The sequence below is a fragment of the Protopterus annectens genome, chromosome 2.part1 (genome assembly GCF_019279795.1).
Source record: "Protopterus annectens isolate FY-2018-M chromosome 2.part1, PAN1.0, whole genome shotgun sequence".
NCBI classification, from domain to species: Eukaryota; Metazoa; Chordata; order Ceratodontiformes; family Protopteridae; genus Protopterus; species Protopterus annectens.
The window spans coordinates 1444026932-1444042551 of NC_056729.1; the positions used below are offsets into that span (position 1 = coordinate 1444026932).

Here is a 15620-nt window from a genome sequence, read left to right on the forward strand (position 1 = left end):
GTTTGTTTCTTATGCTTCAAGCTCCCAAGGTAAAGCCATTTCAAAACAGACCATTTCTAAATGGATTGCTCATGGAATCAGAATTTGTTATTCTCACCATGGAAAGCAAATCCCAGGGTGTATACGGACTCATTCCACCAGAGCTGCTGCCACTTCTGCGGCCTTCCTCAGGGGAGTTCCTACCAAGGACATTTTGGAAGCTGCAACTTGGAGTTCAGTGCATACATTTTCTAAGCACTACAATCTACCTCTCTACTCTAAGTCTAGGGCAGGCTTTGCCTCTGCAGTCTTGCAGGGCCTTTTAGATGCCCCTTCCTCTTTATGACCACCTCCCTTTCTTTCAGCTTTGGGATTCTACCCTACAGTCATGACTGCAACAGTGAAACACGATGAACATAGTACAGTTGTGCACACCTACCATAAATGTAGATGTTCGAGTGTCTTCACTGTTGCAGTCTGGGTTTCCCTCCCTCCTGTCCCCTCTTATTTTTGCTTTTGTGTATTTCCTTTTTTCACCATTCTTCTGAGGTGTATTTGCAAAGGTTATTCGGACCTTTTTTATTTTGGGACTCCTGACATTTGGGGCAAGAAAAACTGGAGAAGATGGCGTCGGCTGTCAGCTTTGTACTCCTGGCGCTCTGACGTCAGGGAGCATGGTTGAACAGCCGACGCCGGACCCAGACTTTGGGATTCTGGCCGACCGAAGGCTGCCTGCCGGCAGGGGAGAACCCTACAGTCATGACTGCAACAGTGAAGACACTCGAACATCTACATTTATGGTAGGTGTACACAACTGTACTTTCTGAGTCTGAATTGCTCAGCTCCCATCTGCGTATTCATTTATTAGTCATCCTTTCCAGAACTTTCACATGGTAAGACAGGAGTTTTGCATCTCTAACAACTGTGGGAAATGTAATATTCCTTTGTTCTTATACATTGGCACTAGTATGCTTATTCCCTATTCATCTGGGATATACCTTTCTCTCCATACTACCTTGAGTACCCTCAGGAGACTGTTCTCCCCAACCCACCCAACATCTTGATCATATGTGCCATGACATCATCTGACCCTGTTGCTTTCTCTGACTTCATTTTCCTTAGTGCTGTTGTTCTTCTAGTTTGGGCTGCTCCTCTTCTTGTATTGTAGAACTGTGTCTGTGGAGTTTTCTTTATTCAGAAGGTGCTGTAATTGCTGTCTTGCTGTTACAACTGCTGTCTTAGTTTCTTTATTAGTTAACCACTGTTCCTTCATAGCCTGATCTGTCTTTTGTATGTCCAGCTAAGTTTTATCATAACTATTTCCATGGGCTTGTTGTTTCTTGATCCATGAAAAGTTTTATTCTGACAGAGAAAACATCCCAGGCATAAGTTATGTGCTTTTGCTGAGGTCAGATGATCTTCCTCAGATCTACAGATACAACCAATTAGACAGCAGAGATTAAAGAAATACAGTGAAGGTTACAGTTTTCTGTATGCAGTAGAGATAGTCAGAAAAGTAATTCACAGTAAGCATGTACACATTTACATAACATGAGTGTGAAGGTTTGTTAAAGGATTTTGGCTGTTACAGGTGGGGTGTTCTCGCTGAGAAATGGTCCAGTTGGGTTAGTGTGTGAGAGGTTGATGAGTAGAAGGAGAGGTTAGGATAGTTGTGGAGTGGGTGATTGGGATGTTGGTGCAAGTGTTAGTTATTCCATTTTAAATTCTCTCAATGAATTGTAAGATTACAGGTGATTTACACATATTCTGTATTAGTTTCCTTGCTACTGTAATATGTTGTCTACATTCACCATCACTGTAGGAGTGCACAATTAGTTAATATAGTGAAATTATGTCCAAACAAGTCAGTGCCCACCTAACATTAACACATTTTCCCCTATGGCAGAGTATCTTGTCTCAGCTTTACTTAGCTTCATAGTTAGGCAGCAAGCTGCGTGTTCCACACTGCCTTCTTCCCGAGGTAACACCGCTCCTAACCCTAATTCAGATGTGGAAGTGTACGCTAAGGGTTTAGTGAAGTCAGAGCCAATGAGACTATCTCTGAGCATAAGATAGTGTTCATCTGGTTAAAAGCCTCATCTGCTGCTGTGTTCCATCATATCTGGATGGGTGCCTTGTCTTTCAAAATGCTTTTCAGAGAACAAGCTGTGGTAACAAAGGTGGGTATGAATTTTCTATGACAACCTTCTAGTCCTAAGAATAGTTTGTGTTTGATTTCATACAGGCACGTACACACACACACACACACCTCCCTCTTGTGTGGCTTCATGTTATCAAATACACACATACACACACATCACATATTTTGCATTTATCCTCATCTTTTATGACTTGGGTCATGGCTGTAAAGGGTCAGCGTCATACTGTTAAACTCATACTGTTACTAGATGATAAAATGAAAAATAAAAAGTTAAATTAGTGTTTTAGACGTTACCTTCATTATTGTTGTGAGCAACCCCATTGCTGAGTAGTTTCAGATGACTTACAATGGGTTCTGTTGTGTGACATTCCAAGTTATAGTTTTAACCAATGAAAGGGACAACACTGAAGTTTTGTTTGTATATTTATTGTGTCTTTGAGCACATTCTGGTTGTTTTTTAGGATCACACAGTAGGCAGATGGAGGTGAAAGAAATAAAACTCAGAATTAGAAGCTGAAGTTTGTAGTCAGCTCATAGTTTAATCTTCCATGTTAACCTGTCAGACAAGATTTTCATTTGCTTAATTTTTTGCCTCCTTACATTATACTGTGAATTGACAAAATTAATTATTGTATACCTTTTAACAGCCGTCTAGAATAAAAGGTGATATAGGACACTACACAGATGAAAATGAAGTTCCTTTAGTCCACTGTGTGAGACTTCTGTCTGCATCTTTTCTTTTAAGTGGACAAAAGAATGGTAAGTTTTACTATAAAACAATCTTTATAAGCTTTCTCTAGGTTTTGTATAATGGTAGTCACATTTTTAAAAATAAACTCTGATACCTTTGATTAAGAATTTCAGACTTGAGTCATGATACCCATAGGTATGTTTAGTGAGTTCCTTTAGAGAGACTGTGTTTTATTTCCTCATTTGTTTTTAACTTGTTATTGCTGATTTCCGGTTAATTCTGTAATTATCCTATAGGTGTATTTTGTTGTTTCTACTCGCAGCTTAATGTGCCATACTAGGTCATATCCTTTGGCCTGGTGGTGAAAACTGGTACAGGAGGTGGTACCGAATCAGTTAATGTGTCAATTTACAGAGCATCAAATTTGGATAGACATGCTTTGTGGCTTTAATCCAGGATTTAGAGTTGGCTGTACATTACTTCTTGTTACTGACCATTTACATAAATATTATATTTATTAGGCCAGTGGCCTCATTTCAGAGCTGGTATTCATACTGACTAGAGGAAATTTACCCATGACACCAAGGAACTTCCTTTACTCTTTTTTTAGAGCACTGTGTGATACCAGAGGGCAGTTGCTAGTGCTTGGAGAATTCCAAGATGGAGGAGACAGGAGTCAGCAGGGGTAGAGTGATGTAATGCAAAATGCTGAATTGTGACAAGCATTCTGTAAGAGAGACGATTGTTATTAAGGAGTTGGAGAAATGAGGTCCGGAAGCTCCTTCATTAATAAAGATGATGGATCGAGATGAGATGAATGCTGATGGAGCAAGTTGGAGTGCTATGGCAGATTATAAACCGAGAGAGGTAACAGAAAAGGTGCTGCCAGATTAATCAGGAAAAGGAAATGATTGGTGGTATGCTTGGCCAGTGGAGAAGCTGCTTTTAAAAGTATGCCCTTGCAACATACTGTTGCTGTGGGCATTAAGTAAAGTTTTACATATGCATACATGGTAAACAAAGGGAAGAAAGATGCTGTGTTTGAAGATGTAGGAAGGCAAGGACTGAAGCAAAGACAACAAGACTAGAACAAAAGACTGGTGGTAATAATTAAAATAAAATGGTGACACTGTTAACATTTGTGAAGTAATGGACAGTGTTATTTTATCTTTGGTGTGTAAAGTACAAGACATAAGAGCATTAATGCACTCAGAAGACTTTTACAAAGTTAATTTGGAACCTTTACTTGAAATGTTAAGAATGAGGCAGAAAAAGAGTTAACTGACACCATGGAATGAGTATATTTTTCAGAAACTGGGATTGCAATCAAAGAAGAAAATGTACAGTTCAAAACAGCGAACATGGGTGCATTTGAGTTCTAGACTTTGTTTTTAATAAAGTACACCAAGTTAAAAAAAAATGTGTGATGAAAGAACTGTTTGGACAGTTGGGGAGGTATGGATAACAGTGAGTGTGCATTTGGGTGAAAATGCAACATATGTCAAATATACTTGTGATTGCCAAACAGGGTGATATTGGGATCAACCTAAATTTTTAATTTTCTTTTTGTGTGGGGATAGCAGGCAGTTGATATAAGATTCTAATAAACGCTGATGTAATCAGTGTAGGGAACAGGGACATACTACTAAAAAATGTAGGCCTAATTGTAGAACATTCAGTGTATTTTTACATTTTTCCTTTGACTATCTGTAGTAGAAGAGGAAAGGTTAGAAGAGGAATATTTCTGAAGAAAACAACCTGATAGTAAGTTAACAAAGTATGTTAGGGGAAGTATTACGGGGCGATAACTGAATAGCAACATGCAACTAGTTGGATGAGGAGAATGAGGTAAAAAATGTTCCACAAAAAGAAAGTTTTACAGTGGAAAATAAAAATAGATATGCAGCACTAAAGTGAAGAAGGGGAAGAAGACTAATTTGAGAAGATAAAGAACAACTATGAGGAAATCAACTGGAGGGGAGTTTATGGGGAAGGAAAAGACAATAGTATGAAATAAGAAAGATACAAAAGAAAAGAGATGACTTATATTAGAACTAAATATAAATAGCATTCAGAATGATATTACAAGTGTAGTAGTGGCTGAATGGTGTTAAAAATAGGAATTTATTTTTTATTTTACATTTATTGACTGAGATAGTCCGCCTGGATATATGTCCATTTTCAGCAAAGGCCCAGGGAGAAAAGTTCCCAATGAATGTAACATATGCATTCAACACAATGTACAGATAAAGCAAGAGTCATAATAACATTGTACAAATAAAACACATTTTACAGTCACAGTAAAGTTTATACAGCCTAACAAACTTCTAATCTAGTTTAACAAATAAAAAGATATTGGGGTTCCATTTACAAACACAGTACAAGTACACTAATATGAATAAAGATTTAATCAGGCTTGGAGCAGGGACATATCTAGTGAGATCTGAAATACTCCTTGAGTGCTTTTTTGAAATGAGATAAGGTGGTATCTAGGGTAAAGTTAGCAGGAAGTGAGTTCCAAATTTTGCCAGAACAGTCACTTGCTGAGTTGTTGGATTTGATGGTTTGCACTACCAGTCTATTAGATGAGAGGAGTGATCTGGAGTTGGAGTGGGGATAGATAATGATTTTCAGTGCAGGTGTATTTTCTGGTTGGTTGAGTGCTTTGTGAGCCACGATAAGTTCATTATACTGAATCTGCCTGGGTAGCTCTAGCCATCCAAGATATTGTAGATTTTTACATTGATGCATTCTGTAGGGGAGATCAGTGGCAAATCTAGCAGTGTTGTTATAGCAGCTTGAGAATTTAAGATCAGTTTTAATTAGGTTGGCAAGTAAAGGGGAAGCATATTAGAGGGTGGAGAGTAAATGGGAGCGGGCAATGGCAGTCCTAGCGGGTGGAGTAAGGAATGGCTTTATTCTATATAGTGATACCAGCTTTCTGTTCATGGTTTTGATAGTTTTGTTAACATGCACATCAAACTTAAGATTATCTACAGCAACTCCTAGGAGTTTTGTATGGGCATCTGGTGAGATTATGGTACCATTATTGGATTTAATGGAGAGAGTTAGCACCGTGGATCTTTGGGTGGGGGAGAAAAGTAGGAGCTTTGTTTTGTTAGGATTTAGAATCAGACAGCGAGAGGCAAGCCATTTCTCTACTAGGTTAAAAGTACTCTTAAGTTATTGTTAGCAGCTCTGTTTGTGAGGTGCCAGTGCAGATCAACGGTGAGTCTGCGTATTGAATACAGTTGGCTTCAGGGATGACAGTGTGGAAGTCATTAATAAAAATGGAAAACAGAAGTGGACCCAGAATGTACCCCTGGGGGACACCTAGGGTGTTGAGTAGGAGGTTTGAGAGGTTGTTCTGCCATAAGACGGATTGTTTATTGTGCAGGTAGGATTCGAACCATTGGAGAGAGCGATTGCCTAGAGACATTGTTGCCAGGGTGTTGATGAGAAGATGATGGTTAACCATATCAAAAGCCTTGGACAGGTCCAAGAAAAGGGCCGAGAATAGCTTGTTGTTGTTTCTGTTGTAGTTTATTGCATTTGAGAAGGTGAGGAGAGCTGTGGTAGTACTATGATTTGGCCTGAAGCCATGCTGAGAGTTAGCCAGAAAGTTGTTTTGGGTTTATTAAGTACAGAAGTTGTTTATGGACACATTTTTTCCATTTGCTGTATCCAGGGCTATTTTGTAAGCTTCTGTGCCCCCAAGCCTTTCTGTGTTGGAGGGAAGCCTTCTAGCTCATCAGTGGGAGTGGTAAGCAGTAGGTAGCGTATCTAAAACAAGATACAGATTCTTAATTTTAACACTTGAATTTGCTTATCCGTGCTCAGCACTTGTTCAGAACTTGTAAACACTAAATAAACTACAAATTCATACAGCACTCACCCTGCCTCATTACCTAAAGGAAAACAGTTTTGGTATTTATTTTCCTCACTTGCTTAGAGAAAAACAGCTCTTGTACTCACTTTCCTCACTTCTCTAGAGGAAAATATTTTTTTATTCAGGCATGTCCAAGGGTCATTTCCCAGTGTTCTCGCCTGTCTATCTGATGAATCTGGGCATCTTGGGGCAATGTAGCCTTATGTACACAGACAACCCTCTCCTCCTACCACCCAACACTACAACCTGTGAGAGATGCACTTATCTAGCCAAACTGGAAGTAAAGCTCTCTCCAACCAAGACTGAAATTGATAGTCAAGAGGAGAAGGTAAACACTTGCATCACACCACACTCATCATATAGTCCCACTTAACCTACACCACCAAAATCCACACATAGAAACACAAAAACATTCACAGAGGCTCTCAGTAATAATCTGCTCAAGCAACAGAGACCTCCAGAGCAGAAACGCAAGCAACCTTCCACCACCAACACAACCCAAATGACACATAGCCGACAGACTCTGTGTGCCACTCAACCACAGCCCACAAGGCAAAACAACGTACCCAACACACTGGTCATAGGTGACTCTATTGTCAGCCACACTGATGTCCCACTCACCAGGTTAAACAAGGAGAAGGTCACTGTCAGCTGCCTGTGGGGTGCCAGGATCTGCCACATAACCCACGCACTCGGGTCACCCCACAACAAGTAGAAATATGACTTGTGATTGTCCATGTTGATGTGAACGACCTGAGACATACCTCCCTGGACTACATGAAAAAGAGACATGGAAGAACTCTCCGATCTTGTAGCCCAGACAGGTATGACACTAGCCCTGAGTAGCATCCTGCCATCGCCCAGAATGATACGGCAGTACAAGGGCAAAATGATTGGCTTCAACAAATGGCTTAGCTTCTGGTGTCATTCTAAGGGGATCCAGTATCTGTCTGCCTGGGGCGACATGGTCGACAGACCACGATGCTTTGCCAGAGATGGCCTGCACCTGTCACCCCTGGGATTCTGGATACTGGCTAAGGCTGTTGCTGCCCCTATAGTGCCTTTTTTAGGCAAGGTTCAAATGACAAATTCACCACCATAACAGGAACAGGCAAGCAAAAACTGAGGGTAATGCTACTCAATGCTAGAAGTTTAAATCTCAAAATGCACTCACTCAAGGCACTCCTTAAAATGGAGAACATCTATGTCTGTGCAGTGACTGAGACCTGGTTCAAGGCTCCAGAGAGCACCCCTGCATTACCAGGCTATAACTCATGCCACACTTTTCGGCCATCTAACCTGGACCGGAACACCAAAGGCGGAGGTGTGTCCATATTCATTAAGGATATCCACACCTCCAGGCTAGTTGCTCAGCATAATGCAGTTGAGGTTATCCAATTGCAACAAACTCTGGGCAAAACTGCAATCCAAATTGTAGCCTGCTACAGATCCCCACCATGCCCCAGGATTCCCACTCCTCTTTTCTTGATATACTGGAAAATATTAGGATTCAACCAAACACCCTAATATTGGGTGATTTCAAATACCCCACCATTAACTGGGAAAACTACTGTACCAACTCCTTCGCTTGGCGCTTTCTGGAGTTCATAAATTCCAATGCCCTGGATCACCTTATCCGCACCCCCACCAGGGGCAACAATATCCTAGACCTAGTCATTGCCAACATGAGTGACCGGTGTTCCACACCTGAAGTAAACTCCTCGTTGGTCAGATCTGACCATAAGCTAATCACCCTAGATATCCACATCCCACCCCCACCCCCCATTAAGGAAACCATGGTAAAAAATTTCTCCAAAGCCAACTTCTTGCTTCTTAAGACAGAAGTGGCAAACTTCATGACACCCATGCAGATAGACAATACAGTTACAACTGCTGAATCCTATACAAATGCACTCTGTAAGCACTTACACGAGTGCATGGATAGTGCTGTCCCAAACAGAACCAAAACACTATCCTCCAAAAAAAGAAGCCAATCTGGTGGTCCCCTGCCATAAACAAACTCTACAACAGAAGGAAGAAATTGTTGCAAAAGAGAGTAAAATCCCATGAGTGGAGGAGATCCCTAGTTAGCCTCAGCAAGAACCCGAGATCCCTTATAAGATCCTCCAAAGCTAGTTATGGAAACAAGATTGCCACTGATTCTAGGGACAACCACAAAGCATTCTATAGCTATGTCAAAAATCCCAGTGGCAACACCCAGATCTGCTCTGAGTTACAGCACAATGGCACAAAAATTACAGAACCAACTGATATTGCCAACATCCTGGCAGGTTCATTGCTAACTTTACCCCCCTCTCACCCCCTAAAGGGCCCATGTCTATAAAGAAAGAATGCAGAGTCCCTGTAAGCACAACTTCACAGGTAAAAGCAGCACTCTCTAAAGCCAAAAACACAGCATCCATGGGACTGAACAATATCCCAGGCTGCGTTTTACACGAACTATAGAACGATCTGGCTCCGCACCTAAGCACCATGTTCAATCATAGCCTCATGTCAGGCTTTGTGCCCACTGAATGGCGCACAGCAACAGTTATCCCACTCCACAAAGGGGGAGCCACCACTGATCCTGGGAACTTTTGCCCTATTAGCCTGATGACCCTGGTCTGCAAGGCCATGGAACGCATCATCATGGAATTCATAAACAAAGACATTGGTAACCTCCAAACTCTGGAACCCACCCAGTTCAGGTTTGTGAAAGGCAGATCATGCCTCCTGAACCTGGTCGACTTCTTTGAGGCAGTCACCAAAGCTGTAGACGAGGGTAAGGTGGTTCACACAGCCTATCTTGACCTCGCCAAGGCTTTCGACACCATCCCCCATTCTGGAATTATAGCTAAACTCACTAAACTAGGTATATATCCCTACATCACAAGATGGGTTGCCAACTGACTCACTGACAGAACCCACACTGTAAAAGTTGCAGTCTCCAAATCTGACTTCAAACCAGTGACAAGTGGAGTACCACAGGGATCAGTCCTGGGACCTCTCCTGTTTGGTATCTACTTCTCTGAAGTATAGGCTAACACAGAAGGCCTATGGCTAAAGAAGTTCACAGATGACTGCAAACTAGGAGCTATAGTAGAGTCCCCAAATGGTTTGGACATCCTGCAGAAGGGCCTAACTGAGACAGATGCCTGGTGTCAGAGCCATAGCCTCAAGCTCAATACCAAAAAGTGCATTGTTACCCCTTTGGTAAAAACTCTGTACCCATGAAGTACCACATAGGCAGCAGTCTTCTTAACACCAAATGTGTGATGAGAAACCTTGAGACGCAGGTGGACAGTAGTCTCTCCTTTGATAAACACATTGCCACAGTAGTCAGGAAATCCTTCTACATGGCACACCTCATCACAAAAGGGTTCTCATCCAGGAAAAAGAGGTCATCGTTCCCCTCTACTCTACTCTACACTAATTAGACCCATTATAGAGTACAATGCCCCTTTTGGAATGTACCTCACAAGACATCTGCAGCAACTGGAAAGGCCACAGAAGTACCTCACAAAGAGGATTACTGGCCTCAAACATGCCCTACACTGATCGTCTCAAAAAACTCCAGTTTTACTCTGTAGCATATCGCCTACTCCGAGGTGATGTCTGCCTAACATATAAAGCGATGTCGAACCCAGAGCTGTTGGACATGCTACACCTAAAGAAATCCCAATCCCTCCGAGCTGCACGCTCTAGGGACCTAAACCTTGTCACCACAATAAACAGGACTTGCTGGAGGGATAGATTCCTGTCCCAGAGACTTCCCATACTCTGGAACAAGCTACCCATCTATGTCAAGCAAAGTTCCTCATTAACACTCGTCAAGAAAAATCTTGAGTGGATGGGAAATAGGAAATACATCCCGGGGATCACTTCTGTGGCTCGTCAGGGGCACAGGAAATTAACTTTCTTGGGTTGGCATAAGCCAGGGAACTTAGTTGGCTAGGCTTACTTAGGCCCTTGGGCTGATTGCCTAGTACCTACCTATGAACCTTTGTAGGAGGAGAGGGGAGACAATAGTAGTGTATAGAAGGGTAATGGTAATACCATATGACAGAGAGAGCATGGTATAGGATTAGGTGTACTTATTATGCTTGTTCCAAATTGATGTACCTAGAAGGTTTCTAACTTGGGTATACAGAGGATGCATCAGAGGGATAGAGTGGTGGACTTGGGGGTAGGCAGAAAGAGAGATAAGCGATGTTGTTTAACAAGGGGTGAAAAGGGATGCATTGCATACCTGCATACATACAAATGTTTCATGCACAAGCATTAATGCCCTTAGCCTGACAGTCATTCCCATAATAAGTGTGCAGGCTGTTCTTAAAAATATCTAAACTAGAGCTTGCATTGATTCAAATGTAGGCAGGAGAGTTAAGGGTGTAATGACTAAGTGGAGTAGAGCAAAAAGTGTAAAGCAAGTAAGTTTATGCATGAAGTTCGTTTGTAACGAGATGTGTGAAGGAAAAAAAAACTGAGGTAATATGAGGTAGAAATATTATATGGGCAGTGGAAAGTGATGTGCTTGCAAAAAGGAATTTGTTTTTAAAAGCAAAGAGATTAATGATATTTGATATAAGGAAAAATTAAATATGTGCATGGATAATTATAATTTATGCTTATGCTAGCATGGAGAGAAAAAAGATATTTGAGGGACTTAAAAATTTTGTCCTATTAAATATGTCTATTATTACAGTGAGAGATTTTAATTGAAATTTGAGAAAGAGATGGAAAAACAACACAGACATTAAAGTAACTAGCAGTTATAAGACATGGTGTGTTGAAAATAGGAAAAACAAACTGGGAATAGGCATATACAAATGGGTCTTTTAGAACTGAAATACATTATGCTGCTTTTTCAAAAGATATGAAAGAAATAGCTGGTGGGAAAAAATGGCTGAATTTTCAGATCATAGGGTTGTATGGGCTAGAATAAGGAATAACAGAGAAATAATAAAACGAGGGAAATTGAAATGATTGACTGCAAAAGGTTGCAAAAACGAGGTATAAAGGTAACATGATTTCAACGAAACAGTATATGGCAATGAAGGTAAACTTATGAAAACTGGTCAAATTGGATTTCTTGTAAAGAAAAGTAAAAGAAAATATTTTTGTTTGTAGAAAAAGGGTGAAGCAATGGAATAGGAGATTATATAATGAAATTATAAAAATGCATGAAAAAGAAATAAAATAAGGTGATAGAGTAAGAAAAATTGAGAGCTGTATATTAAAATGTATTAAGACAAAGATTAATTTTTAAAAGGAAAAAAAAAACTAAGTTTCACTGTTTTGGGGGGTAAACAGGTAAAAATAAGAGAGGGAAGAACGAATGCAATGCTTGAAAGTAAATATTCAGTATAAGCAGAAAGAAATGGAAATTGTGGAAATGTTTATGGGTAGAAAGTGCGACACGGAAATGGTACAAAAAGTATGTATTGTAAAAATGCTTAGATTTCTCTGGACAGAGAGATTACTTTGAGAGAAATTGATGAAACAAAAGATGGAAGAGAAAAATCAATACCAGGAAGAGGTAGATTAGGTTATGAATATTATAAAGAGATGAATGGAAGTGAAACATTAGAGAGGAATAACAGATGAAAGGATTTTTAATAATGTAGTTTGTAATTAAATTTACATGTTAAGAAAGAAAATATATAAACAACTGGAGACCAGTAACACTGTAAATGTATATTATAAATTTGTTATGACGATGGTAAAACAAAGGGTGCATAAGGCTTTGGATGAAGTTGAGAAAATGCATTTTTTGGAAATATGGGGTAATAGAGGTGAAAGAAATGTTAGTAACAGTAAAATAGATAACATATGATTTTGAAAGAAAATAAGGAAGTAAGCTTAGTGATGTGATGTGGCAGAGGCTTTTGTTTGTTAGCCATGAAGGAATTTGGAGGATTCTAGGGACGTATGGGATAGGGGAAAATGCTTTGAATGTTATAAAATGTGCTATGAAATGCCATGGGTAAAAGTTATGGTAAATGGATGGATGGGATGAAAGATAACAATTAGGAGAAGAGTTAAACAAGAATGTCCACTAAATATAGATCTGTTTGTGCAGGTAATAAACGCAGTAATTCAGATATGCATATGGGAATGAAAGAAATAGAATGGGAGACTGCAAAGGAGTTAGAAGTCCAATTCATCTGTCTTATGCATATTTAGTAATTTGGGAAAAAATAAGATGTGGTTAAGTGAAGTGGTGGTACAAGTGGGCAAATTATTAAAGAAACTGAAGTTACAGTAAGTATGGAAAAATGTAAAATGGTGAAATTAAGAAAATAAGTGGACTATATTATGCCAGGAAAGAGATGTAATAGGAGTAAAATTCAGAGCATATGAAAAAAAATAGAAAAGTAGAAGACTATGCTGGAAGAAAAAAAATTCATGGTAGTGAAGTTTTCATCTGTCATTTAACAAAAAAAAGTGTGTATGTTAAATTTTATACATATGAAAAGTAGCATATTTGCTGGAGAGGGCATACATGTTTTCACCATGGGGAAAATGGTTAGAATTTGGAAGGAAAATGTTATGAAAAAGCATTATGGAAGGTAAAAAAAAAAATGAGATTGATGCAAACAGAAAATTTTAGTTTAACAATATTATGGAAAAATGCTATATGGTACATCCTTGAATGAAATTTAATAGAAATTAATAGATGTAATAGATTTACTATCAAAGTGTCGATTGCACTTCAACTTTTATTCACATTGTCAAACGTTTTACGCAAAATCCACAATGCCAAATTGTCCAAATGCCAGAAAAAGAAAATAAAAAAACAAATGTCAACATTTCCAGCCGCTCCACACCCAAAATCAATTGCTAATATGGGTCAAGAAGGAGATGAGTCTTTCAGGTTTGGAATATCGGTGTTCGACTTTTGCAGCATTCGGACTTAGCATAAGTGGATCCAATGGTATATTGTTCATAATTTTGATGGTAAACCATAATAATACTATAATAAAAAGATTTGAGAAATTTTACAAAGCAGGGGATTTCCTCAGGAGAATTGTGTTGAGTAAGTTACCAGTTAAAAGTGATAGGAATTCAAAGGTGCTGGAAGAGGGAAAGTGCAATGAGCTAAAAAAATGTTTTTTTTTTTTTTTAATATTTAAAAAAAAAAAAAATGAATAAAAGTAGGAAGGATTTGAAAATATAAAAAAAAATAGAAACTGAAAACTGGGGCAGAACATTCATAACACTTTGCAGATTATGTTAACGAAGATGTGAAAGATTATTGTTAAAAACAGGGATGATAAATATGTGCCTTTTGAAATAATACAGTGGTTGTGGAAGAAAACTGTGGGATAGATTTAAAGGATAGTTGATGTTTTTAAAAATTCAGATGTATTTGAATGATAAAAAATGGAAACAATTGTTTTTGTGTAGTGTATATGTTAAAGGAAAGAAAAGATATATGTTGTGAATATGGAAGTACAAATAATGTCAAGAAGTGTAAACAAGAAAAGCTGTAAATAAAGCAATATTTATTTATTTATTTATTTATTCCAGTTTGATTACCGGGGAGGTCCACTGGGCTTGGTGGCTTGTTTTCAGTGGAGGCCCGGGGAGAAAAGCTCCACAGAACAGAGTTTATTAACATGAAAATTTCCAAGATAGTTTGCAATACAAACAACAGGTTTCTTTAAAAAGAATAAAGACAAACAAAATTTTGTTCAGGAGAAAAAAACAAGCATAGCATAATAGCTAGATTTTACTATTTAGTTACATATACGATCTATAATTGAGAGTGAGGTTAGGAAGGTAAGAAGGTTAGCCCAGAGTGAAGGGGGAGGAGAGCTTGAGAGGTATGGGCTGAAGAGAGTGCAGCTGCATTTCCTGTTTAGGTAGAGGTAGAAATGAAGTTGAGTTTTAAAGTTATTAAGGTTGTTACAGGTCCTTAGTGAGGAGGGCAGAGCATTCCATTTTTTAGCTAGGGTAAAGGATAAGCGAAGCGGACCACCTGGGCGCTTGGGTTTTTGAATGGTGATCAGGTTTTGGTGAGAAGATCTAAGGGATCTGAGGGGGTTATATGGTTGTAGTTTACTCTTGTCAAGGACAAGAACACCAGGTAGTATGTTTTCTTCATGAAGTTATTAGTGTAGTATGTATATAGGACTGGTATGAGCTAACGTTTGTTTCTGTCAAGTGTGTCCTGGTCTTTCGTATCCACCTTTGCTACTGCCAATTAAGGCAGGTAGAATCTCCAAGTTTAAAAATGTGGTGCAATCAGAAATGGAGCAAGTACCTGCTGTGGGAGTGGAATCCACAGCCTTTTGGTGTTCTAGTACTGAAGGCATGTGTGCTACCCTTTGATCCACTAACACGAGACAACCACTACTCTTGCCTAGTAGCCAGGACTACTTCAGTTAGCTTAGAAAAAAACAAGAACACCAGGTAGTGCGTTTTCTTCAGGAAGTTATTAGTGTAGTATGTATATAGGACTGGTATGAGCTCATGACATTGGTATAAAGAACAAATGTTATTATTTATTTATTTCCAGTTTGATGACCGTGGAGGCTCACTGGGCTCAGGAAGCCCGATGTTCATCGTGTTATACTGCTGCAGTCATTACCCTTGGGTTACCCTGCCATCAAGCGGTTCCCCAGTCGGCCTGAGTTCCAAAGTCTTGGTCCGGCGTCGGTTGCTGTCGCCTCCTCCCTGACGTCAGTGCGACAGGGGTAAATAAGATGCAGCCGACACCATTTTCTTCAGTCTTTCTTGCCGCGCGGTGTCCGAAGCAAAAGCATATTTTGCAAGTGCTGGTCGGCCGACTCCTGAGATTTTCATTCCGAATCCAGAACCAAAGTCTTTTAAAAAGCTAAGTACCCCGTTGGGGAAACTTTTTCTTGCCTCAGACCGATGTCAGTAAAAGTTAA

General features: G+C 39.5%; 1 protein-coding gene across 4 annotated transcripts in view; it reads left to right on the forward strand.

The window, feature by feature from the left end:
* Nucleotides 1–15620, forward strand: part of HTT (huntingtin) — a 4811037-nt gene that overhangs the window by 1123562 nt on the left and 3671855 nt on the right. For all 4 annotated transcript variants that reach the window (XM_044062924.1, XM_044062926.1, XM_044062925.1 and 1 more), the window contains one exon: nt 2788–2899. In XM_044062924.1, coding sequence (XP_043918859.1) covers nt 2788–2899 — 112 coding nt within the window. The remainder of the gene's footprint in view (nt 1–2787; nt 2900–15620) is intronic.